Genomic DNA, 26,354 nt, shown 5'->3' on the forward strand with positions numbered 1-26,354 from the left:
TAGTGAGCAGGCAACCCCACCCTGCGTAGGGAGGTGGCAAAGCAGCGCTAGCAGTAGACTGGCACGCCCTCACACCATCAGACCATTGCCTTCTGCATGCTCATTCTTTTGCACACGTGCTATTGCCGGGTGCGCAGATTAGTTGGAGCTAAGGCAAGGAGCTCGAGCTCGAGCTTGATGAGGAAAAGGTGGCTTGTGGCAACTGGAAAACACAGAGAACATCGCGCGCTTCACAGAAGAGAGAGAGAGAGAGAGAGAGAGAGAGAGAGAGAGAGAGAGAGAGAGAGAGAGAGAGGGGGGAGAGAGAGAGAGAGAGAGAGAGAGAGAGAGAGAGAGAGAGAGAGAGAGAGAGAGAGAGAGAGAGAGAGAGAGAGAGACGGAAGTATTGGCTACACCTCCCTTGCAACAGGCTGAGCTCGCATCAGCCGGGACGGCCGATCGGGTAGCAAGAGCCAGGACTGCCGAACATGCAGCAAAACGCTATGGCGTTTGAAGACAGGGTGGCTTGACGTAGCTTGAGAGCAGGCAATACGCCTGGTTGCACACACGCATGCACGCCAATACAATAGCAATAGCAAAGGAGCAAGCAGTGCTACCTTACCAAGGGAGCCTCCTTCGTTTCTGCTTCTCTCTCTCTCTCTCTCTCTCTCTCTCTCTGGGTGTAGTACTTCGTAGAGCAGAGAAGGGAATGTAAGCGAGGAAGGAATACGACCGTCACCAAGCTGCAAGTTAACGAGTTTTAAAACCCGGCAGAGCAAATTTGCAAGCTTGCTAGAGCCGCCGCGAAGGTCGCCGCGAACGTGAGCGTGTGCTAGCGCTTTCTTTCTTTTGTCTTTAGCCTTCAGGTTGCAGCTTGCGCCACGTGGCAACCCTATACCAAGCGCCATGTATGTTAGTTTAGATATGTAACATTGGCCACCTTGGCGGATTACCCTCCTGCAACAGATGCTGACCTCCCGTCGCTCCAACGTCAAGCTTTTATTTTCGCAGTCGAGATCACTTGTTTCTCATGTTGCAAAGTTGGATGACAGTGACACGGGCAGGGGCAATGTTCTCTCCTCAAGGACAACAAGCAGATTGCACTATAAACCCTGGCAGAAGGTGGCCATTGCATTCGGATCTGCCTTGGGAGCTCTTATGGACCCCTCTCGGGCTGATCTTGTCGCGGCCCTTGGAGAGACCACTGGCAGCCTTGCCTTCCGCAATATGCTTGTCCGGATGAAGCAGAGCCCCGAAGGTAGGGTAAGTTTTCTAGTAAGCGCACACTTTTGCCAAGGTGTTAAAAGTTGAAGAAGTTAATCAATTCTCTCTTACCATCTTTATGTCATTCTTCTATTTCCGTTGTTAAACATGAAATGGAACCAGATCAAATACATAAGTAAATTGAGCAGGGGTAGCAACAATCTCATCAAAGCATTTATCTTCTTCTTGTGCATAATTCTTTGCAGCAGGATGAGTGAAGCTCGACTTTGAATACTTTTCCACCCCAATTACCTATCGAACAAGGCACCAGAACACTCAGTGTGGTTGTCCTTAATATAAGACATCTTGTCATCGCAGCCTTTTGCCAATGTGATTGAGATATAGGCAGGTCTACCGATTCTATCTCATCAATGTCTTTTATATGACCAGTTATCGGATGTGTACTTGTGAAAAGTTGCATGATGAAATGAGGCCCTCTTAGGGGCTGAGAAAACTGGCCTTTTTGCTTTGTTAAAACGGGGCACATTTGTTTTGTATAGGGGTTTAAAGGATATATTTTACCTCAAAAAGAAACACTGGTTTACTCTTTGTTAAATTGATGGTTTTTAACTTACCTAGGCCCGAACCCTTTTAGGTTATTTGTGGGAGGAGTGACGAGGGAGTCGTTGAACAGCTTATGACTCAAACCAAGATGGTTATTTGTGGAGGGTGTGTTGAATGTTCATCGGCGGCTTTATGTTTCTATGTCTTGTAACATATATATGTGAGCATTTGGGTCCCATTGTGATGTGCCAACCACTAAATATTCCTAATTGAATGAGATTGCCTAGGTATGTAATTTTAGTGCATCAAGACACCGCGTTGATCTAGACACCCGTTGTAGATCAACGTGGTCTGGGTGTGATGACTAATTTTGCTACGCCAGAATATCAAGAGCTTTGATTTGCAATGAGAATATTCTCCTTATTGGATAAGATTTTTCTGGGAAGCCAACGACTCAAGATATCAAGAGCTCAATTATGGAATGAGAAAATTAATTGTCATTGTCCCTCGGAATGACTCTCGGAAATTTTTAAGCTAACTTGAGTTGTTTTGCAGATATATGGTAATCACGGACGATTACTCTTCTTTCAAGAAGGGGGGAGGTCACAAACTGCGGACGTGTCAAGCCACTGAAGAACGGAGCCAACTTGCAGATCTTCGCCGAGGGACTGAACCCAGAAGCAAAAAAAGAAGCAGAAGTAGCAGCAGAAGTTTTATCAACTTACAAAGTCTTGCGGAGTGGCATGTTTTTAGGAGTTCCCACCAGCTTATGGGACCCCATTCGATGGGGCCCATGGGACCTAAAGACAATAAATAAAGCAGGACCAACACAAACACACACACACACACAAATCTCTTGCTTAAACTGTAGATGACGTGGTTGTTGTACGGAATCCGGATGCCCGTGTTTTGCGCTGACAGTGCCACGCGGCGAGTGTACGGACTTTCTCAATTTGCGCTGTTGACGTGGCAGGCGTACAGAATTTCCTGAAATGCGCTGACAGATCTGGGCGTCAGCTTTTGAGATGTAAGGTGCAGTGGAATGAATGTTTGCGCTTTGCTCAAGCTGAGTGCTTCGAACTGTGCTCAAGGTTCCTTTTGTTCTTATGGAAGGTAGAGCCTTCCGTTCTTAATGAGAGAATGCTGTGATCACAAACAAAGTGAATGGACACGGTGCGTGCAAGTGTATGAGACTGAGAGATAGAGAGAAGAGAGATACGACATCAGAGACGTTGTAAAACCCTCCTCCGAAGGCCCCACTCTCATCTGCTAGAGTGGTCTACTTATGGTTGCACAATCTGGTACAAATGGTATGCATGAGACTGATGCAAGTCTAGGCTATGTCGACGATGATGACGGTGATGACGAAGTCGACCTACGGGCTGAAATCTGCAATCTTTCTACTGCTGTCCAAAAACGCTATGAGTTGAAATCTGCTAATCTTCTATCTGCTGAATTCTGACTCTATGTCGGTGACGATGTCGATGACGACGATGCGACGACGACACGCTGAAAACGCAGATTGTCACGGGGATGTGGCAACTGTTAACTATGTCATGAGGACGTGGCAACTGCTAACTTTAGTTGTTGGTTTCTTTCCAAGGGGTTTTGTTTTATTTTTGAGACCCTCTTCTTGAAGTAGCAAACGGTCGGACATTGCATGGCCAATGTGAACGGTAGTTTCACCCGTAGATGGGTAATGGTTGGCACTGGAATTCGTATGGTAAGAGGATGTTTAGGCTCAGAGCAAGATCATATAGGTTCCCCCCGTCGCACTTAGCAAGTTGGTGGATACTAGGGAGTGAACTCAATAAAGGCCTAAAGTCAAGGTGTGACTACCAACAGAAAAGTATCCGACAGTTGGGCCACATTGCATTTTTGGATGCGGTCCCAATGAGGATAGATGGTCAGAAGACCAGTTGGAGCCCAACGGAAGCATCTCCTAAAATTTAGGGATCTGCTACTTTGGGCCGAGAAATGTGTTCGCGTCATTACCTCCGGTATGACTAGGAGAACATTTTACAGCTCTGTCGCGAAGTCAACTGGGCGATCGGTTGGGCTATTTTTAAGCGGCGAACCCGAAACGGGAAAATGCTTGTAAATGCGCGAAGTGTCACATTTTTGTGCACTTTCCAATGCAAGGAAGAGTTGGCGCTGATTTTATAGCTGGGAGGCTCATTTGCAACTCTCTGTCCACAGGTTAAGAGCTATGGAGTGCTTCCTTTCCCTCTTATGTACAGTGCGGTGCCAGGAGTGATGCCTTGCACGCTTCGCACTGCTCTCTCTCTCTCTCCCCTACGAGCAGTATGTTATGCCCCACTAGTGGGCTTTTCATTTGACCAATGTACAATTATGTGGGTTCATGCGCGATTGCCGAGGCAAGAGCCTCTTGCACAGGTAATGGATTAGCTAGCGGCTAATCCCCCGCAGGTACAGGTGAATTCGGAGAGGTTTCACGTCAGAAATCTCGTCCGATTCAAAGGGCAAGTAGCCCTACAGGTGCGGGAGCTCGAGGTCTTGCTACAGATGCGACCGGCACACGAAACGGAGCCCAAAACAGGGAATTACAGCCTGTTGTGTATTTTTGCAGGTTTAGGGTTTCGGCCCTAAACGGACCCTAATTGTTGCTAAATTGGCTTTATCTGACAGAAAAATAATTCTAAATGAATTATTGGATTTATAACTGAGAGGGTTTTCTCGCTTGGAACATCAAGGAAACATAATTCTAAATGAATTATTGGAATTTTAAGTGAGGGTTTTTCTCACTGGAGACATTCGAGTACAGAGTATTCCTAGTGCGTCATTCAAAGTAATGACGATAGCACTGTGAACGAGAATATCTGTAAGGCCACCAGGAACGAGTACTTCTGATGCGTCACATCGGATGGGTGACAGGGAGCATCGGGAAGAAGTATCCGACCATCCGGGAACGGACATCTCTGATGCGTCATAGGATGGGTGACAGAGCATCGTGAAGGGGATTGTACCGTAAGTTCGGTAGGAAAGGACTAGGTGATGGGTATTCCTGATGCGTCACAAGGTGGGTGACGGGTGCATCGGAAAGGGGATATCCATAGTCGAGAGGAAATCCGAAATGGAAAGAGGAATACGCGTAAAAACGCAAGCACAAGAATAAAGATGGGTTCTGAGAAGCTTTTCTTAAAAAGCGGAAAATTTGAAGGAGTTTTCCGGGAAGAGCAAACGCTTTCCCGCGAGGAATCTATGTTTGCATTGCATTTGTGCATGTGTTGCATCTAGGGACGCCTGGGAAGTGCTGTGAAAGCATTGATTTTAACTTATAAGGTTTTATTGAGTTTTTGGGCAGGTTCAGACCAATTTTAAAATTATGCCGGCTGTCCACTTAATAAGTGGGCAGCCACTTAGAAAATAAAGCAACAAAACCAACCAGCGAATTCTCTCTCCTTATTTCGGGTAGCACAGAAAAAAAAAGAAAAAAAAAAGAAAAAAAGAAAAAAAGAAAAAAAAAAACGGCCGCGATCTCTCTGCGAGCAGCGATTCGTGCCGTTGTGAAGGAGCTATAAAAGCACCACATGCCCTCACCAAAGGGAGGTTGCCAATGCCAGCAAGAGAAGACTCTGCCGCCAGAAGACGCGAGAGATCGCGAGACTACGAAGCACGAAAGTTGCTTTTCTCGCGCAAGAGCGACAAGTACCTATTGTGGATTCACCATACGAATTGTTGTCGTGTGTTTGCGTGTGTGTTTGCAGGTACTTCATCGCGAAGGAGAAGCGAGAAGGCTTTGGCCTACGCTTGGGAATTCCGGAAACGAAATTCGGAAATTGTCTGTGGAGTCTCAACTCCGAGTATAGACGGAAAAAGGATTGAGAGCTTGTCTCTCGGATTTCCCTTACGGGAAGGAACGACCATCGAGTCAGAGATTTAGAACGGAGGGGTTTTCTCCGGTTCTTGTGCTTGTAAAAAGATTCTCCCTAATAAAGAATTCTCTTTAAGGGGGGGGACCAGCCCATCTTCTGGTCCCCAATACTGTGTCGATCTTCTCACTCTCTCTCTCTCTCTCTCTATCTAATTCTCTCTATATCTTTTGGCTTCAATAATAAGAGATAAATTCTATTTATCTGAGTATATTTTATATTGTTATGCGCTCCCGTTTGTGACAGTGGTATCAGAGCATGGTCTCCTCTCTTTCTTTGTAAAGGAGGACGACTCTGGGAAGATACGGGAAGAAGCCATGACAAGCCAAGAGAGAAGTAAGCAGGCGGAAACCTAAGTCCTGCAGGAAAAAGCTCGCAGAGTTGGAATTTTTTTTCTCTCTGTAAGAAGTCGACACAAGACTTGGGATTCTCTGAGAAGGCAACAAGAGCATGATGCTCAAGAACCTAGAGAATCCAAGGAGCGGAATGCTCGAGATCCTTCAGAATTCAGAAGATATCCATGAACATCAATCCAGAACCATAGCCAAGAAATCCCGTCATCTTGGGAAGGATATGAAGAAGGTCTTTAGACCTCAGAACCCTCCGATCAAGTTTGATACTTTTGACGGAAGAGAATATGTCCCGAAAGCTACCGCTTTCATTTGACAGTATGAAGTTGCCTTTGCAAACGGCAATTTCTGAGAAGCGTCAAAGGTAAGGCATGTAACCAAACACCTCAAGGGGATTGCAAGTACTTGGTGGTATACCAAAGCTTTGCAAGGAACTTACAACAAGACTTGGATTCAATTCAAGGCTGAATTTTTTTCCTTTACGCTTTGAGGAAGGCATCCAAAAAGATTGGGATCGGTTTGCCCAATAGAAATACGAGCAAGTCCAAGCAAGTAGTGGTTCACTCTTGCCAAGGTAGCTCCACTCTTGACCTTCTCTGAGGAAGGAAAGATGAAGAAATTCAACGAAGGACTTTTGCCCGAATTTTGTAAACCCATCTGCAAGATACTTTGCAGCAGATGGTGGAGTCAACAATAAAAGCTGAAAGTGTACACCTTGATGTACATAGAATACAATCCCCGCAGTGGGACGAGAACCATTGAACATAGAAACAACGAATTTTTGTTACCTCTCCTCGAAGGATACATTGCTATCCGGAGAAAGTTTGGAGTAAGGGAATTCAATCTAACTCCCGAGTTTTTGACCCTCAAACTTTAAGTGAGAGGGCAGGTCTTGGATCAAAGTTAAATCTTTGAGGAACTCATAAAATGCGTATTGCTTTTATGCACGAGATATGCATGTGTCTGACCAGGACAATCACTCTCGCGTATTTATGAGAGTAGGATCAATTTGAAACATTGTTTTCTGAGATGAATTGGTTTGCTCAACCATCCGGAAGGTCAACTATTGATCTCGTATCCGGTAGTTCACAAACAAATTACCTGCTATTGCGGGTAGGACGGCAGAAAGGAAGGAACCATTCAGATCTTTCAACCAAGAAAAGCTTTCACTAAGCTTGAATACTCTTTAAGCCCACACCCCCTACCCGGTAAGGGAAGATATGGTAATGCTTTTCGCACAAGTGAATGAACACTCTTTACGAGGGAAGGAACAAGCAACGACTACGGCCTGTGCTCGAGGAATCCAAGGATTGAAATCCTAGATTATTTGATGAGCGGGTTTTGCTCTAAGATCGAGCCAAGTGATCATCAAGTTGAGCGTCTTCGCTCTAAGGATCTTACAAAGGGAAGGAAACTTCCCAGGTTCACAGAAACTCTAACACAGCTTAAGAATTAGGTACACCTTTGAGTACATGGATAACCCACGAAGATGCAGACCTATGCCAAGGAACTGGATGAGAGTTTGCTATACTCTCTTGAGCGCCTTTTTATGCGCAAGGTTATTCCGACACGAGAATCTCTATTTGAGATGTGTTCGGTAGAAGGAATTTGAGTTTCTCTACGGAGAAGAGGTTTTCTGATGATCATTGATCATTGAGTATGCTATGTGCTTTTACCATTACAAAAGCAACTTTTGGTTGCGGTATATGTTTCTCCATGAGCAGGTCAAGTAGCATTTACACGCTGCTGGAATAAATTCGAACTATTATGTTCGTAAGAGTAAAATTTGCCAACCATTTTAAAATGGTAAGAATTACCTTAACCACATATGGGAGAACATCCTTGAGATCCAAAGCGGGTTCACCCTTAAGTGGGCCAAGTTTGAACTTATGTTCAGAAAATGCTATGGCTAGAATCCTATTTGCCTGAGATTTTGCAAGTCGTCATTGATGCTCGCAAGGTGAATCATTTTTTATGATTTTGTAAGGAAGAGATGCTAATGGGTGTCGGAAAATCACTGCTGGTGGTAATAACTCGTAGGAGGAAACGATTGGAAGAAAGTGTTGTCGTGCACAAGGAATCTTCGGCCTGGAACCGTCCGCCTACGTTGAGCGATGGCCTGGAACAAGAACCTTCTTTAAGGTGATCGCAAATTGTGGAAGAAAGACATCGAGCTTAATGCTCTATGACTTGAGTATTCCCTATGTGGGAGGACACAAGAGGTTTAATACCCTCTAGACTAACAGCGCAGGATTATGCGCAAAGACAGATACCTAGATTGATTTCTAGGAGGATTATTCTTCTCGGGATTGAGAAGGGGGAATTGAGTTAACAGATTCTTGGATGAGGAAACTTCCAATCTGTTGGAAAGACGCGAATGACGAGTTCCTACATGGCTCGTAAGTTTGATGAATGGTGAAGGATATCCTCGAGGTACTAGAGGAAGGACATGAAGCGGTAAGGTAAGTATTGAATTCTTGAATTTTTGTTTAATTTAATTTTTAAGTTCTCTTTTGAGAAAGGACTAGCTCAACTCACCATTGAGAAAGATTTGGAATCTTTCCGGTTTCTCCCCGGCAGTTCAGTTGGACCTCTACAGTTGAGGACAACTGTTTATAAGTGAGAGGGATGTTGCTAAATTGGCTTTATCTGACAGAAAAATAATTCTAAATGAATTATTGGATTTATAAGTGAGAGGGTTTTCTCGCTTGGAACATCAAGGAAACATAATTCTAAATGAATTATTGGAATTTTAAGTGAGGGTTTTTCTCACTGGAGACATTCGAGTACAGAGTATTCCTAGTGCGTCATTCAAAGTAATGACGATAGCACTGTGAACGAGAATATCTGTAAGGCCACCAGGAACGGGTACTTCTGATGCGTCACATCGGATGGGTGACAGGGAGCATCGGGAAGAAGTATCCGACCATCCGGGAACGGACATCTTCGATGCGTCATAGGATGGGTGACAGAGCATCGTGAAGGGGATTGTACCGTAAGTTCGGTAGGAAAGGACTAGGTGATGGGTATTCCTGATGCGTCACAAGGTGGGTGACGGGTGCATCGGAAAGGGGATATCCATAGTCGAGAGGAAATCCGAAATGGAAAGAGGAATACGCGTAAAAACGCAAGCACAAGAATAAAGATGGGTTCTGAGAAGCTTTTCTTAAAAAGCGGAAAATTTGAAGGAGTTTTCCGGGAAGAGCAAACGCTTTCCCGCGAGGAATCTATCTTTGCATTGCATTCGTGCATGTGGTTGCATCCAGGGATGCCTCGGAAGTGCTGTAAAAGCATTGATTTTAACTTATAAGGTTTTATTGAGTTTTTGGGCAGGTTCAGACCAATTTTAAAAATATGCCGGCCGTCCACTTAATAAGTGGGCAGCCACTTAGAAAATAAAGCAACAAAACCAACCAACGAATTCTCTCTCCCTATTTCCGGTAGAACAGAAAGAAAAAAAAAAAACGACCGTGATCTCTCCGCGAGCAGCTATTTGTGCCGTTGTGAAGGAGCTATAAAAGCACCACATGCCCTCACCGAAGGGAGGTTGCCAGCGCCAGCAAGAAAAGACTCTGCCGCCAGAAGACCCGAGAGATCGCGAGACTACGAAGCACGGAAGTCGCTTTTCTCGCGCAAGAGCGACAGGTACCTATTGTGGATTCGCCATACGAATTGTTGTCGTGTGTTTGCGTGTGTGTTTGCAGGTACTTCATCGCGAAGGAGAAGCGAGAAGGCTTCGGCCTACGCTTGGGAATTCCGGAAACGAAATTCGGAAATTGTCTGCGGAGTCTCAACTCCGAGTACAGACGGAAAAAGGATTGAGAGCTTGTCTCTCGGATTTCCCTTACTGGAAGGAACGACCATCAAGTCAGAGATTTAGAACGGAGGGGTTTTCTCCGGTTCTTGTGCTTGTAAAAAGATTCTCCCTAATAAAGAATTCTTTTTAAGGGGGGGGACCAGCCCATCTTCTGGTCCCCAGTACTGTGTCGATCTTCTCACTCTCTCTCTCTCTATCTAATTCTCTCTATATCCTTTGGCTTCAATAATAAGAGATAAATTCTATTTATTTGAGTATATTTTATATTGTTATGCGCTCCCGTTTGTGACACTAATAACCCCAGGAGCTTTGGGGATGCGAGGGGACCGCTGTATAGGTGAACTGGCGCATTTTTCGGGGCAGAAAACAGAGAATTCAGCGTGCTGCAGATTCTCGCCAGGTTTCGCAAAGTGTCCGTATGCATCGGGAAAGTCACCTATTGCGTGGGGATACTAACTGTGAAGCGTCCTAGTACAGTTATGTTGCCGAAATCAGGCCAGAACAGTTGAAATTCAGCCAAGATTGTGCGGGGCAGCTTGTAGGGAACCACAGCTTTTATTCCCTCTGTTAAAGAATAAAGAAATACCGAAAGGGGCGCCTAATTTAGGGGCCAATCTAGTGTCTGACTCGCATACAAATGCATTCTAGGTTATCTGTATCCAAAGAAAGACTCTCGTAGCCTTTCTCACCTATAAATCCACTCGATCTACTTTCAAACTCTCTGTGTTTTCAAGGTCATCCCAAACTCTCTCTGTGTCTTTAACCCAAACTGACCTTGGCTCACTTTTTGAGGAGAAAATGATTTAATCCCGTCGATGGGACCATGTAACCGGCCTGTTAACTTCAAAAAGGGCGGTAGACTTGATGTAGCTTTCACCCATTATTAGTCGTCTATTCTACTTGTGCTATAATGACACAAGAGAGGGGAATGGGATACAAATGCTAGAATGCATCTGTATGCGAGTCAGACACTAGACTGGCCCCTAAATTAGGTGCCCCTTTCGGTATTTCTTTATTCTTTAACAGAGGGAATAAAAGCTGTGGTTCCCTACAAGCTGCCCCGCACAATCTTGGCTGAATTTCAACTGTTCTGGCCTGACTGCGGCAGAATAACTGAACTAGGACCCTTCACAGTCAGTATTCCCACACAGTGGATGACTTTCCCGATGCATACGGACACTTTGCAAAACCTGGCGAGAATCTGCAGCACGCTGAATTCTCTGTTTTCTGCCCCGAAAATGCGCTAGATCACCTGTACAACGGTCCCCTTGCGTCCCCGAACCTCCTGGGGGTATTAGGGTCTGTTTAGGGCCAAAACCCTAAACCTGCAAAAATACACAGCAGGCTGTAATTCACTGTTTCGGGCTCCGTTTTGCGTGCCGGTCGCATCCGTAGCAAGTCCTCGAGCTCCCGCACCTGTAGGGCTACTTGCCCTTTGAATCGGACGAGATTTCTCACGTGAAACCTCTCCTAATCACCTGTACCTGCGGGGGATTAGCCGCTAGCTAATCCAGTACCTGTGCAAGAGGCTCTTGCCTCGGCAATTGCGCATGAACCTGCACAACTGTACATTGGTCAATTGAAAAGCCCACTAGTGGGGCATAACAATAAAGAATAGGGGAGAGAGAGAGCAGTGAGAGGTGTGCAGGTCATGACATCCTGCACCTCACTGTACATAGAGGGTAAGCCAACACTCCATTGAAGCTCTCCCACCTGTGACAGCACTCAAAAACGAGCTCACAGCTGAAAATCACGTTTTTGCCTTCTCTTTAAGTAGTAAATCGGCCACAGAGTGCCAAGTCACTCATTTGTGCATTTTCCCGCTTTAGACCCTCGGGTCTAAAAATATATCACCTGCAACCTCTGTTTACTTGGCCATAGAGTAACAAAACGATCCCCATGTCAAACTGCACGTAATGACACGAAGACATTTTGCCGTCCAAAAATAGCAATCCCTAAAATTTAGGAGTTTCTGCCATTACATTCTTCTAGGTCATCTGACCCTCTTTGTACACTGTAGCCACACCCAGAACTGAAATGTAGCCTATGTAGCAAAGGATTCCGCTTTGGCTGGCCAATGACTCCACTTTGTCTAACCATAGTCCTTGTCCAACCTTAGTGCTCTTTAGTCCTCAGGCGTGGACTCTCTCTGAACAGTTCCACTCTTGCTATGCAATGCAGGGCAGTTAGATTTCCAGAGGGGTGTTTCCAAAAGGTAAAACAAACGAAATTCCCTAAAGAAAGAGAAAATAAACAAAAATGGAATTGCCACTGGCGGGTGACATATCCCCCTCTTGAAATCTCAAACGTCCTTGTTTGCACCTATGTCGTACATGCTTACAATCAGCACTCGGGTGTCGAGAGCGAACCCTCTTTGATTCTCAGGGATGTTCTCCCATATATCATTCTTACCATTTTGAAACGGTTGGTGAACTATATTCTTACGAACATAATAGTTGGAATTTATTTCAGCAGCGTGTAAATGCTACTTGACCTGCTCATGGAGAAACATATACCGCAACCAAAAGTTGCAACTATAATGGTAAAGGCACATAGCGTACTCAATGATCAACGACCATCAGAAAACCTCTTCTCTGTAGAGAAACTCAAATTCCTTCTACCAAACACATCTCAAATAGAGATTCTCGTGTTGGAATATCCTTGCGCGCAAAAAGGCGCTCAAGAGAGTATAACAAACTCTCGTCCAATTCCTTGGCATGAGTCTGCATCTTCGTGTGTTATCCATGTACTTAAAAGTGTACATAATTCTTACGCTGTGTTAGAGTTTCAATGAACCTGGGAAATTACCTTCCCTTCGTAAGATCCTTAGAGCGAAGACGCTCAACCTGACAATCTCTTGGCTCAATCTTAGAGCAAAACCCGCTCATCAAATAATCTAGGATTTCAATCCTTGGATTCCTCGAGCACAGGCCGTAGTTGTCACTTGTTCCTTCCCTCGTAAAGAAAGTGTTCATTCACTTGTGTGAAAAGCACTACCATGTCTTCCCTGACCGGGTAGGGGGTGTGGGCTTAAAGAGTATTCAAGCTTGATGAAAGCTTTTCTTTGCTGGAAAGCTCAGAATGGTTCCTTCATAATTTTCCTACCCGCAGTAGTAGCAGGTAATCTATTCGGAAATTACCGGATACCAGATCAATAGTTGACCTTCCGGCTAGTTAAGCAAACCAATTCATCTCAGAAAACAATGTTTCAGTTTGATCCTGCTCTCATAAACACTCGAGAGTGGTAGTCCCGGTTAGACATAACCATATCTTGTGCAAAAGAGCAAACAAGCACAATGCACTTTATGATTCCTCAAAGATGTAACTTTGATTGAAAACCTGCCCTCTCACTTAAAGTTCCAGGGTCTTCTATTCAAGAACTCAGGAGTTAGATTGAATTCCCTTACTCCAAACTTTCTGTGTTCAATGATTCTCGTCCCACTACGGGGATTGGATTCTATGTATACACTAAGGTGTACACTTTCAGCTTTTATTGCTGACTCTACCATCTGCTGCAAAGTATTTTGCAGATGCGTTTGCAAAATTCGGGCAAAAGTCCTTTGTTGAATTTCTTCATCTTTCCTTCCTCAGAGAGGATCGAGAGTGGAGCTACCTTGGCAACAGTGAACCACTACTTGCTTTGACTCACTCGTGTTCCTATTGGGCAAACCCATCCCAATCTTCTTGGATGCCTTCCTCAAAGTGTAGAGGAAAAAAATTTGTCGAAGAATTCAACCTTGAATTGAATCCAAGTCTTGTTGTAAGTTCCTTGCAGAGCTTTGGTATACCACCAAGTACTTGCAATCCCCTTGAGGTGTTTAATCACATGCCTCATCTTCGACGCTTTTCCAGAAATTGCCGTTTGCAAAGGCAACTTCAAACTTGTCGAATCAAAGCGGTAGCTTTCGGGGCATCTTCCCTTCCGTCAAAAGTATCAAACTTGACTGGAAGTGTTCCTAGGTCTAGAGACCTTCTTCATATCCTTCTCGGAATGACGGGATTTCATGGCTATAGTTCTGGATTGACGTTCATGGATATTTTCTGGATTCTGAAGAATCTCGAGCATTCCGCTCCTTGGATTCTCTAGATTCTTGAGCATCACGCTCTTGTCGCCTTCTCAAAGAATCCCAAGTCTTGTGTCGACTTCTTGCAGAGAGAAAAAAAAAATTCCAACTCTGTGAGCTTTCTCCTGCAAGACTTAGGTTTCCGCCTGCTTACTCCTCTCTTGGCTTGTCATGGCTTCTTCCCGTATCTTCCCAGAGTCGTCCTCCTTTACAGAGAAAGAGAGGAGACCATGCTCTGATACCACTGTCACAAACGGGAGCGCATAACAATATAAAATACAATTCGGATAAATAGGATTTATCACTTATTACTGAAGCCAGAGGATATAGAGAGAAATAAATAGAGAGAGAGATAGAGAGTGAGAAGATCGACACAATACTGGGACCAGAAGATGGGCTGGTCCCCCCCCGTAATAGTATCTTTATTACTGAGGAGATGTCTATACAAGCACTTGAACCGAACGTATTACCACGTTCGTTCTAGAATAAGACTTGATGGTTCCCGGAAGCCTCAGCTTCCGATTCCTAGGGCAAAACCCTATTCCAAGGAACTTCCGTTCCTTATTCCAATTCCTCGAGAATCAAGGTTCTCGCCTCTGGATCTCACCTTCCAGACTCAGGGCATGGCATCCCTGCAACTGTTTTCCAACTCTCTTTCCAGAGTCCTCTTCCCGCAGAACAACTCTGCTTTCCCGGACACGAAGTCCTTGGGAATCCCAACTTCCGGATCACAACTTGAGAGACTACCTCTCTCCGATCCGTGGCTCTACTTCCCAAACTCGGGTACGAAACCCTTGGCTGATCTGGCTCTAGTTCCTCGGAGCGCTTTTCTCCTACAGAGGCTCATACCTTCCTCTGCTCCTACTCCCTCACTAAGAGGAAGTACACCTGCAAACAAATACTCACAGTTCATAACATGAAAATCGTTACCTTCAAAGTCTCGATGCTCGAAACGCAACTCCGTTCTCGAAAAGCAATTCCCCGGAAGAGATCTCTCCATAGAAAATCCTCTCTTCCAATCCTACACACAAAAGAGGTGTGTTCTCGGGTTCCTTCTCATAAATCAGCCCCGTCTACGACGTTTATGGGCTGAAAACAGAGAAAAACAGAAACTTGTCGCGATGGAAACACGCTTCGTAGGCACTTCTTCGCGAGGGAACTCGCGCACTGGGTCTTGGCGACATTTGGTACACTTGGGACAGCCATGGGCATCACTGGCAACGTCTTCTTACGGCTGAAATCTGCAGCAGCATCTCCTCCTTGCAAAGATTGGTCCTCTGTAACAGACTTGGACACTCCAAGTCAAAAATCAATCGCGACAGCACCAAATAACCACTTCAAAACAATTCACAGATCACAATAGATTTGCACTGGCCCGGCGGAGTTCCGTACCTAGAGATATTGGCCCCAAAGACTGGCTCCCCTTTCGGTATTTATTTTTATATTAATCAGTTTAAAGTACAAGAGAGTGGCTAGGGTTTCACTCTCGGACTCTGCGTCCAGATGCTCTGAGAAGTGAGGCCCTCACCACTAATTTAAAGATTACAAGGGATGCCCAAAAGCAGAGCCCCAAAAGCTTCAAATCAAAAGCAATTGCTCTCTCTCTCACAGAGAGTCAAAAAGCAAAATTTGCGTCGCTCATCATTTTCCTTAAAAAAAAATAAAATAACAAAATATAATATTAAATAGCCTCCGCGATTTCCAGAAATTAGGGTTTTTGGCAGAAATTAGGGTTTGCAGGAATTTTAGGGTTTCTTGCAGAAATTAGGGTTTCTGCTGTCGGTAGCCACATCATCACTTTGTGACATTCCTCCCCTTTGAGTGAGGGTATGTGATGCACATCTGGTACACTTGGGGCAGCCATGGGCATCACCGGCAACGTCTTCTTTACGGCTGAAATCTGCAGCAGCATCTCCTCCTTGCAAAGATTGGTCCTCCCCTCTGAGTGAGGGCATGTGATGCTTTTATAGCTCCTAGCCACGGGCACGAATAGCTGCTCCCGCAGAGATCGCGGCCGTGTTTTTTTTTTTTTTTTCTGTTCTGCCAGAAAAAGAGAGAGAAAACGCTGGCTGATCTGTTGCCTTATTTATCAGATGGCTGCCCAGTTATTAAGTGGGCGGCTGGCGTATTTTAAAAATAGTCTGAACCTGCCCAAAAACTCAATAAAACCTTATAAGTTAAAAACAATGCTTTCACAACACTTCCCAGGCGTCCCTGGATGCAATCACATGCACAGTTGCAATGCAGACATAGACTTCCTCACGGGAAAGCATCTGCTTTCCCGAAAAGCAATCCCGCTTTCTCAAAAAGCATATGTTTTTCCTCAAAGTTTCCTCTGAACCCATCTTCATTCAAGTGCTTGCTTTTTCCTTGTGCACAATTCTAACACAGTTCGGAATTTCCTCCCGACTATGGATATTCCCTTTTCGATGCACCCGTCACCCACCTTGTGACGTATCAGGAATACCCATCACCTAGTCCTTTCCTACCGAACTTACGGTACAATCTCCTTCACGATGCTCTATGTCACCCATCCTATGACGCATCATAGATTTCCGTTCTCGGATGGTCGAATACTTCTTCCCGATGCTCCCTGTCACCCATCCGATGTGACGCATCAGAAGTACCCGTTCCTGGTGGCCTTACAGATATTTCCTTTCACAGTGCTCCCGTCATTACTCTGAATGACGCACTAGGAATATTCTGTACTCGGATGTCTCTAGTGAGAAAAACCCTCTCACTTAAAATTCCAATAATTCATTTAGAATTATTTTTCCTTGGTGTTCCAAGCGAGAAAACCCTCTCACTTATAAATCCAATAATTCATTTAGAATTATTTTTCTGTCAGATAATGCCAATTTGGCAACAGATGATGCGTTCAAGACTCAGTTAGTTGCCGCGGTGAACGTCTTTTCGCAGCTGGTGCAGAATCCAAGGTTTATGGAGTTCTTGCAAGTGCCACAAGTGCAACAGCAAAATAGGCAACCTACACCGCGTACGGAGCTTGTTGATGCTCAAGCCCAGGTACTTCATGCGGCTCAAGAGGAAAGGGAACACTCGCATGTTGCGGAGTCAAGGGCTCCAAAACAGGTTCCTCCTGTGCTTGAACAGGTGGCTACAACGCGTATTCCACAGGTTATGCCAGTTCAGCCCGCCACCTTTCAGAGCCAGCATGCTGTGTTGAATGGACTGGGAACTGGATACCAAGCTATGCACTCAGTTTTTCCACCACCCACGGTACATCCTGGGTATTTCGGGGATGGATCAGTGTTCCAAAGTATGGCTGGTTATGGGCGTGGAAGTCAGCCGTACATGCCAGGAACAGTGTTCGGGGGTATGCAAGGCATCATGCCAAACCCCATGTATGGTAGTATCGGCATGCAACAAGGTTTTCACTGCAACCAGGGCTAGTTTGGGGTGGCACAGAGTCATTTTGGCATGGCTGGTTTTTCTGGACAGCAGCAAGATATGCATCTCTGACGCAAAATGTGAATGGCCAAGATGTGCCGATCATGCCTACCACAGTGCCCATGTTGCAGACCATCCCTTATGACAACTTGGGGGCACTAGAGAAGCCGAAGGCTTACAAAGAAGGTGGTGCAGCTGTAAAGTTTAGTACCTTCAGTGGTTTCGAGGATAAGACGAAGGCTCTTACCTTCCTCCAGCAGTTTGATACAGCTTATGCAAGAGGGAATTTTACAGAGGCCTCGAAGGTCAGGAAAGCTGCCACTTTCTTAAAGGACAATGCGCTTACATGGTGGACGACATTGTTAATGCAAGGACAGGCACCCGCCACTTGGGTTTACTTCAAGCAAATGTTTGCATTTGCTTGGCTATCAAATGAATTTGAAGGCGACGTCATGACAGATTGGCACCAGCTTACTTCAGCTTCGTGCAAGAGCTTGCTGGAATACAATAGGAGGTTTTGTAAAGCGTTACTCTCAGTGACCTCCTACAGATTTGTGCCATTGACAGAGCAGATAGAGAAGTACTGTTGTGGGCTGCCTAAAGGGCTTCGCGATTACTGTACAAAGAACAGAGTGGCTACCCTCACTCAGCTTATGGAAGTTACGAACACTGGTCTTGCCTTGTTGAAAGGAGAGGACAGTGGATTTCCCAGCAGCGACAAAGAAGGGCAGCAAAAGAAAAATTCAGCGAAGAAGCCCTTTGTGAAAACGGCTCCTGATGCATCACAGGGGTCAGAATAGGCCATCAAAGACAAGGATTCAGTCGGGACTTCTGGATCGGAGGCAAAGAAACAGAAAAGGAAGCCTTTTGTGCGCAAGTCGCTCGAGGAAAAGAAGGTCCTAATGGCTGAGAACAAATGCTTTATATGCGAGCAGCCTGGTCACTTTTCTATCAATTGTCCACAAAGGAAAAGACCAGCTGACTCAAAGGATAAAGAAGACCAGAAAGGCAAGAAGCCTAAACCCACGGCAGGTTTAGTGCCAGACATGGTGGGTGACAGGCCCAACACAAATGCCAGTGAGTTATGCAGGGCATGGGGTAAAGTTAGGGATTAGACGGCACTTATCTTCTTTGATCGAGGTGCCAAAGCCAACTTTATCTCACCAGAGTTAGCTATGAAGCTGGGCATCAGAGCTGAAGAGATTGGGTACACAGTAGAGGCACGGTTGGCATGTCCTGGCCACTCAGAGTGTGTTACTCCCATCATTGGAAAATTGCGTCTGCATATTCAGTCATATGTGGACACAGAAGAGTTCTACATCATGCCGCTGGAAGGTTGTGACGCCTTGTTGGGGATCCCGTGGATGTTCCGAGTGCATGGAGTCTTGGATGCCTACAACAAAAAGATCACTGTACAGCATAGTGGCAAAACTCACATCTTGGATGTAAAGCTTAAAGGAGAGTCAGTCCCTATTGTACCTGCTTCCGCTATCACTTCTGTAATAAAGAATCATCTTTCTGTGTACTTGATTTTTGCACGTGATGTCTCAGATAGTGATTAGTCAAATTTATCTGTGTTAGATAAAGATAGGTCAGCATTTTTGCAAAAGTTTAGTGACTGTTTTTCTGATTCATTACCCCCACAATTGCCGCCAGAGAGACTTGAGGACCATCAGATAGATTTGGTGCCAGGGTGTAGCCCACCAAATAGACCTCCCTACAGGGTTAGTGCGGCACAACAGAAAGAGATTATGGGCAAGGTTGAGGAGTTATTAGAGAAGGGGCTGATTCAGCCTAGTTCTTCACCCTTTTGCTCCCTAGTGCTCCTAGTGCAGAAGAAGGATGGCTCATGGCGCATGTGTATTGATTACCGTGCGTTGAATAAGAATACCATTAAGAATAGGTTTCCTATTCCTAGAATTGATGATATTCTCGATCGTCCAGAGAGTGCTGCAATTTTCAGCATGATAGACCTTAAGAGTGGGTACCATCAGATTCGTATAAGGCCAGAGGATGTGCACAAGATTGCGTTTAGAACAACATTTGGTCTTTATGAGTTTCTAGTGATGCCGTTTGGGCTAACAAATGCTCCTGCCACGTTCAATAGAATGATGGACCGGATTTTCCGCTCGCATCAACAGTTTGTTGGGACGTTCTTCGATGACATGATAGTGTATTCGAAGAATGAAGAGGAGCATAGGTGTCACTTGACCATTGTGTTCGAAGAGCTGCGCAGTCACAGGTTACTTGTCAATCCTAAGAAAAGTGAATTCTTCCTCGAAGAGATCCACTTTCTGGGCCACAAGTGTTAGAATGGATCCTGCAAAGGTTGAAGCTATCAAGACATGGCCAGACTTGAAGACTGTGCACGATGTCAGAAGCTTCTTGGGATTGTGTTCCTACTATAGAAGGTTTATCAGAAATTTTGCAGAGATAGCATCGTCTCTCCACGCTTTGCAAAAGAAAGAGGTCACTTTCAGATGGACCCAAAAAGAGATTTCAGCTTTTAGTCTCTTAAAGGAAAAGTTGACTTCAGATCCAGTTATTGTTTTGCCAGATCTCAGGAAGTCATTTGTGGTCCAGTGTGACGCGTGTGGCAGTAGCATCGCAGCAGTGCTAATGCAAGATGGACGGGTAGTAGCTTATGAAAGCCGAATTTTTCAAGGGCCAAAGAGGACTATGCAAGTCTATGAATGTCACGTGACACATCCAACCCTATGTGTCCGTGGACAAGCTACACCATAACAGGGTTCCCATTAGTCCAGTCAGTTTAGATTAGAAGTGATCTGGCACTTTTTGTGAGTCTATTCGTAGACCGTGCATGCCCAGTCACTCAGTGTAGATGCATATCCTCTGGTTGCACACCGCATAAGCATAAGCATTTCCATCAGATTCCATCAGAGTCAGTTTGGGGATTTTTCAAGTGACTTTATCCTATTTTTCCCTATTTTTAACATTTTTCACTTATTTATTAAGTGACTTTTGTTGGGTACTCAGTAGGGCAAATTGACTCTCGCCAAGCCTCTTTTGGTGAGACCCATCCCCATCAGCCATCAGCGTTTGGATCGCCATCAAGCATCACCCCCCTTGGCGTTTCCCTCACCTGCAGCTATCGCCATCAAGCGTTTATGCTTGGCGTTTTTCCCCTACCACAGGCAGCGTTTTCAGCAAATTACTAACGCTAGCAAACCTGCAAACTTCAGCGTTTTTCAGCATTGGATACCTGCAAATACCAGCGTTTTCAGCATGCGACAGTATCCCTAAAACGCAGCCAGATAGTGTAAGCACATCAGCGTTTTTCATCTTCATATGAGCCTCGGCAAGCGGGTCATTTTCAGCCATAAAAACAGCAGTAAAAACCAGTCATTTTCAGCCCCCAAAGTGGTCCAGATTCTCAACGATTACCCCTTTGTGGACAGCAGATAGAAGAGCATCGAATTCAGCCCTAAAGTCATCATCATCGTCATTGACATAGTCACCGTTTGCATCAGTCCATACATCATCACTGTACACCTTTGTGCAATCAAAAGTAGACCACTCTCGCCGACGAGAGTGGGGCCTTCGGAGGAGGGTTTTACAACCTCTTGGGTGTCGTATCTCTTTTCTCTCCTTCTCTCAGTCTCATTCACTTGCACGCACAATATCCACTCGCTTTGTTTGTGATCATAGCACTCTCCATAAAGACGGAAGGCTCTCTCCTTCCCTAAGAACTAAAAGGAACCTTGAGCAATATAGATCACTAATCTTGAGAAAATACAACATTCATTCCGTTGCACCTTACATTGGTATCAGAGCTGTGGAAGTGTTCTGTACTACTCAAGGGAAGAACCACAAAGAACCACAAGAATTTTTTTGCTTGTGGCGGTCGCACAAACCCAAGTTCGCTTGGGCGTGTCGATTCCTAATCGTGTTTTGTTGAGGAGTGAGAGGAATCCCAAGAAAGAAGGGCTTGTCCAGCCTCCCCTTGTGTCTCTTTTCACTCATTGAGAGTGGACCGTGCACTTAGCAGCCGGCCAATCGACGTGAGGTGGGAAAAAGCAACCTTGGTGTGAGCGCAAGGCCGCCAAGGGGTGCGCCCCAGAAAGGAGTAGAACTCGGGTGAAGAGAAGATCCTTCTCCAACGCGATTTGCAAGCAAAAGAAAACCTCAAGAATCTCAAGAACCTCAAGATCCTCAAGAACCAAGTTCCTCATGAACTTAAGAATCAAAGATCCTAGTGCATGGTCGTCACTCGAAGCGGCATGGATACTTCGCATTTAGGTGATGAGCATGAGAGAGGCGACGAAGGATTTTCCCCACCAGGAGATTTTTCCAATCCTCCCCCTTCGCCATCTACGCCACGAGTTGTCCTAACTCCTATGGAGATGATGGTCAAGTCGATGTTGGACATGATGGCACAACAACAAGAAACGAATCGAGTTGCATTGGCACAACTCGCAAGCAAAGCAGAAGAACAAGCAGCAAAGGACCGTGCACAAGAAGCCAAGGACCGCGAGCGCGACGAAAGAAACGCCAGACTTGCCGCACAACAGGAAGACAAGCGCCTTGCTTTAGAACGCGAACGCGACGCAAGAAAAGAAAGAAAAGAACTAAGAAAGGAGGAAGCGGCAGCACGAAGCGCGGCCTTGGAGGCCGAGCGTGAAGCTCAAAGGGAGCTACGCACTCAAGAATTTATTTCCCAAGTGCTAGTCTCGAAGATCGAACGACCCAAAGATCGTGGGAGTTCCTCAAGTGGTGCAAGCCACGATGCGGATTGCAACAACCGAGTCACCGAAAAGTTGACCTTCAGTAAGTATGATGGTAAGATGGATGCTACGGTTATTCATTCTTGGTTGCATCAATTTAATGCTTATTTTGCGACAACTAAGAAAATAGGAAATAGCAAAGTTTTGACGGCAGCTATGTACCTTGCTGGTGATGCCATCAATTGGTACCACGCATGGCAAGAGGCACAGCTAGCCGCGCACCTAGAGGCAGCCGACGATTTCACGCCCCTCTCTTTTAGTTGGGCTGATTTCCAAGACAAGCTCAAGGCGCGGTTTATGCCACCTCAGTACCTCGCACGATTGAAAGAGGATTGGCACAATCTCAAGCAACATGGTATGCCAATCATGTCTTTTTCTAACCGTGTTTTGCAGCTAGACACTCAATTACGCAAATCGGATGATGAGCGCAAAGAGGCTTTTCTCTTTGGGTTAGACGAATACATTAAGTTTGATGTTGAAGTCTTTGACCCCACGGATCTCAACAAGGCGGTAGCAATCGCTCTCTCCCAAGAGATGAAGCACAACAAGGGAAAGCCTAAGGAGAACAAGTCTTCTCAAGGGACATCTCAGAATTCTCAGAACACACAGAATGGTAAGAACGGTAAGAATGGTAAAAATGATAATTCTTCTAGCCCTTCTTCCTCTAATTCCTCAGAAAAGAACTCTAACAATGAATCTAAGGGTAAAGCTAAAGCACTTGCAAAACCTAAGCTAACCCCTGATGAAAAAGCTTCATAAGGTATTATAGGAGGATACATCACGGCTGAAGAACAAGTGATTTATGCTAAAGAAGGTAGATGTTTTCAATGTCACGTCAAGGGTCACATTAAGAAGGCCTGTCCTAAGACAGTCCCACCTAAAGAACCAAAGGCACCCACATCTACCACAAACTCTGTCACAACACAACCTGTATCTTCTCATGACTTTGACACACACATTGATGAATCTCTCATGAAGTGTTATGGTCATGTAAAAGGACAACGTTTTATCATATTGTTTGATCCAGGCAGTATACATGATGTGATTAGTCCCCCTCTTGTTGAGAGAGCCCGCCTAGAGGTTAGTAAGAAATCTCCTCTTGAGGTTTTTGGCTTCGCTCTTGGTATGGACTCTCTCATCACGAAGGAGTGCATTGATGTGATGTTTACTGTTCAGCAAGCTTCTTTTCGTAGGAAATTTCTTGTGTTTCCTCTCTCAGGATGTGATATGATTTTAGGCATAAATTGGTTTCGTTAACTCAACCCTCTCATTGATTGGGAGGCTAACACTCTCACTTTCCATGCCAAAACTGATTCCCCCCTCATCATTCGTGCTGAGGAGGGCTTGCATTCTTTGCCTCTCATCTCGCATGTACAGGTAAAGCGTGAATTACGAGGAGGAGCACAAGCGGCATTCATCTATGTTGCCCCAGTTTCCCAGAGCATTCAGGCTCTAGGTAAGTATTCGAAGTTGTTTACGAAGTTTAAACATCTCTTTTTGTAGGATGATCTTCCACCTCGTCTTCCACCCGAGCGGCCGGAGGACCATCGCATCGAGCTTATGAAGGGAGCGCAGCCTGTGAGTAAGGCTCCCTACCGTTTGAACAAGTCACAGGAGGAAGAGTTAGAGCGACAACTCACAGAGTTGGTGGCTAGAGGATTCATACGTCCTAGAGTAAGTCCCTTTGCTGCTCCTATTTCGTTTGTTCGCAAGAAGGATGGTTCGTCTCGTTTGTGTGTTGATTACAGGGCATTAAACAAGATGACCGTCAAGAACAAGTTTCCGATGCCTCGCATTGAGTATATCCTTGATAGGCTCAATGGGGCAAAGGTTTTCAGCAAGGTCGATCTCAAAAGTGGATACCATCAGGTACGGGTATTCAAAGACGACATTTTCAAGACCGCCTTTCGCACCGAGCGAGGGCAATGGGAGTATATTGTTATGCCTTTTGGATTGACAGGAGCCGTGGATACGTTCAATCGTCTCATGGTAGGTCGTTTTGGCGATATGGTAGGTGTATGTGTGTTCATCTTTTTAGATGATATTCTCATTTTTTCTGTCTCGTGGGAACAACATGAAAGAGATGTTGAAAGGGTACTAACTCGTTTGGATGAGTGCCAGTTGTACATTGCAGCTAAGAAGTCTGAATTTTTTCTTACTGAAGTCACTTATCTGGGTTATATCATTTCTACAGAAGGCGTCAAGCTAGACCCCGCGAAGGTGGAACAAGTTCGTAATTGGGATTTGCCCAAAACTGCATATGATGTGCGTTCTTTTCTTGGTTTATGTCAAGCATATAGTTCACACATAGAGAAATTTGTACGCATTGCTGCATTTATGACTGACGTTTATAAAGGGGTAAAGACTCGCCGTCAGCGCATCTATATGTCATGACCTTTCTTGTGGATACATGCGATGATAAAAGAGTGTTGATAGCACAAGATCATCAGTGGCGTGTATTTATGGTATGCAATCGAGGACGTTTGCGATTTCAAGGGGAGGGTATGTCACGGGGACGTGGCAACTGTTAACTATGTCTGGCAACTGCTAACTTTAGTTATTGGTTTCTTTCCAAGGGGTTTTGTTTTATTTTTGAGACCCTCTTCTTGAAGTAGCAAACGGTCGGACATTGCATGGCCAATGTGAACGGTAGTTTCACCCGCAGATGGGTAATGGTTGGCACTGGAATTCGTATGGTAAGGGGATGTCTAGGCTCAGAGCAAGATCATATAGGTCCCCCCGTCGCACTTAGCAAGTTGGTGGATACTAGGGAGTGAACTCAATAAAGGCCTAAAGTCAAGGTGTGACTACCAACAGAAAAGTATCCGACAGCTGGGCCACATTGCATTTTTGGATGCGGTCCCAATGAGGATAGATGGACAGAAGACCAGTGAGAGCCTAACGGAAGAATCTCCTAAAATTTAGGGAACTGCTATTTTGGGCCGAGAAATGTGTTCGCGTCATTACCTCCGGTATGACTAGGAGAACATTTTACAACTCTGCCGCGAAGTCAACTGGGCGATCAGTTGGGATATTTTTAAGCGGCGAACCCGAAACGGGAAAATGCTTGTAAATGTGCCAAGTGTCACATTTTTGTGCACTTTCCAATGCAAGGAACAATTGGTGCCGATTTTATAGCTGGGAGGCTCATTTGCATTTCTCTGTCCACAGGTTAAGAGCTATGGAGGTCTTCCTTTCCCTCTTATGTATAGTCCGGTGCCAGGAGTGATGCCCTGCACGCTTCGCACTGCTCTCTCTCTCCCCTACGAGCAGTATGTTATGCCCCACTAGTGGGCTTTTCATTTGACCAATGTACAATTATGTGGGTTCATGCGCGATTGCCGAGGCAAGAGCCTCTTGCACAGGTACTGGATTAGCTAGCGGCTAATCCCCCGCAGGTTCAGGTGAATTCGGAGAGGTTTTACGTCCGAAATCTCGTCCGATTCAAAGGGCAAGTAGCCCTACAGGTGCGGGAGCTCGAGGTCTTGCTACAGATGCGACCGGCATGCGAAACAGAGCCCAAAAACAGGGAATTACAGCCTGCTGTGTATTTTTGCAGGTTTAGGGTTTCGGCCCTAAACGGACCCTAATACCCCCAGGAGCTTCGGGGATGCGAGGGGACCGCTGTACAGGTGAACTGGCGCATTTTTCGGGGCAGAAAACAGAGAATTCAGCGTGGTGCAGATTCTCGCCAGGTTTCGCAAAGTGTCCGTATGCGTCGGGAAAGTCACCTATTGCGTGGGGATACTGACTGTGAAGTGTCCTAGTACAGCCATGCTGCCGAAATCGGGCCAGAACAGGTGTTTCTTAGCCTAGATTGTGCGGGCAGCTTGTAGGAGATCACAGGTTTTATTCCCTCTCTTAAAAAATAAAGAATTACCGAAAGGGGCGCCAATTTCGGGGCCTACAGGCTGTCCGCGTCTGTTCGGAGCATTCTAGCTTCCGAGCCGTGTGTACTTAGGTGTTAATCCCCGTTACAGGTTACCTTTGCAAAGTACTTTGTGTGTGTCTAAAGTAAAGAATTTCGGGTGAAAGCCAACATCTACCGCCCTATGGGCCGGTTACACAGATGCTGAAATGTGCGTTTTCCGGGCTGAAACTGTAAACCTTGCGGAAACTGATCGTGCGGCGAGGAGCTGCTGCTGCAGGAAGGTGAGATCTGCGAGGTCGGGACTTTATCTGCGGGTGCTAACTGCTGAAAACTGAAAACGCTAATATTCCTTGCTGTGCCGTCGCGGTAAAGCTGCAAAACGTCGGGGCTGATCTGCAAACCAAAAACGCTAGGGCTGAATTTCTGTTGCTGTCGCCAGTTGCTCTGCAAAATGCAAAAC

The 26,354-nt window shown here is 45.5% G+C and overlaps 1 protein-coding gene across 1 annotated transcript in view; it reads left to right on the forward strand.

Moving 5' to 3' along the window:
• Positions 1–882: 882 nt before the first annotated feature.
• LOC147445213 (coenzyme Q biosynthesis Coq4 family protein / ubiquinone biosynthesis Coq4 family protein) overlaps positions 883–26,354 on the forward strand; it is a 60,435-nt gene continuing 34,963 nt past the window's right edge. The window contains exon 1 of the mRNA XM_086524768.1: positions 883–1,242. Coding sequence (XP_086380894.1) covers positions 946–1,242 — 297 coding nt within the window. The 5' untranslated portion in view covers positions 883–945. The remainder of the gene's footprint in view (positions 1,243–26,354) is intronic.

This window comes from Adiantum capillus-veneris, chromosome 12 (genome assembly GCF_014529385.1).
Source record: "Adiantum capillus-veneris isolate H3 chromosome 12, ASM1452938v2, whole genome shotgun sequence".
In the NCBI taxonomy this organism is placed as follows: Eukaryota; Viridiplantae; Streptophyta; class Polypodiopsida; order Polypodiales; family Pteridaceae; genus Adiantum; species Adiantum capillus-veneris.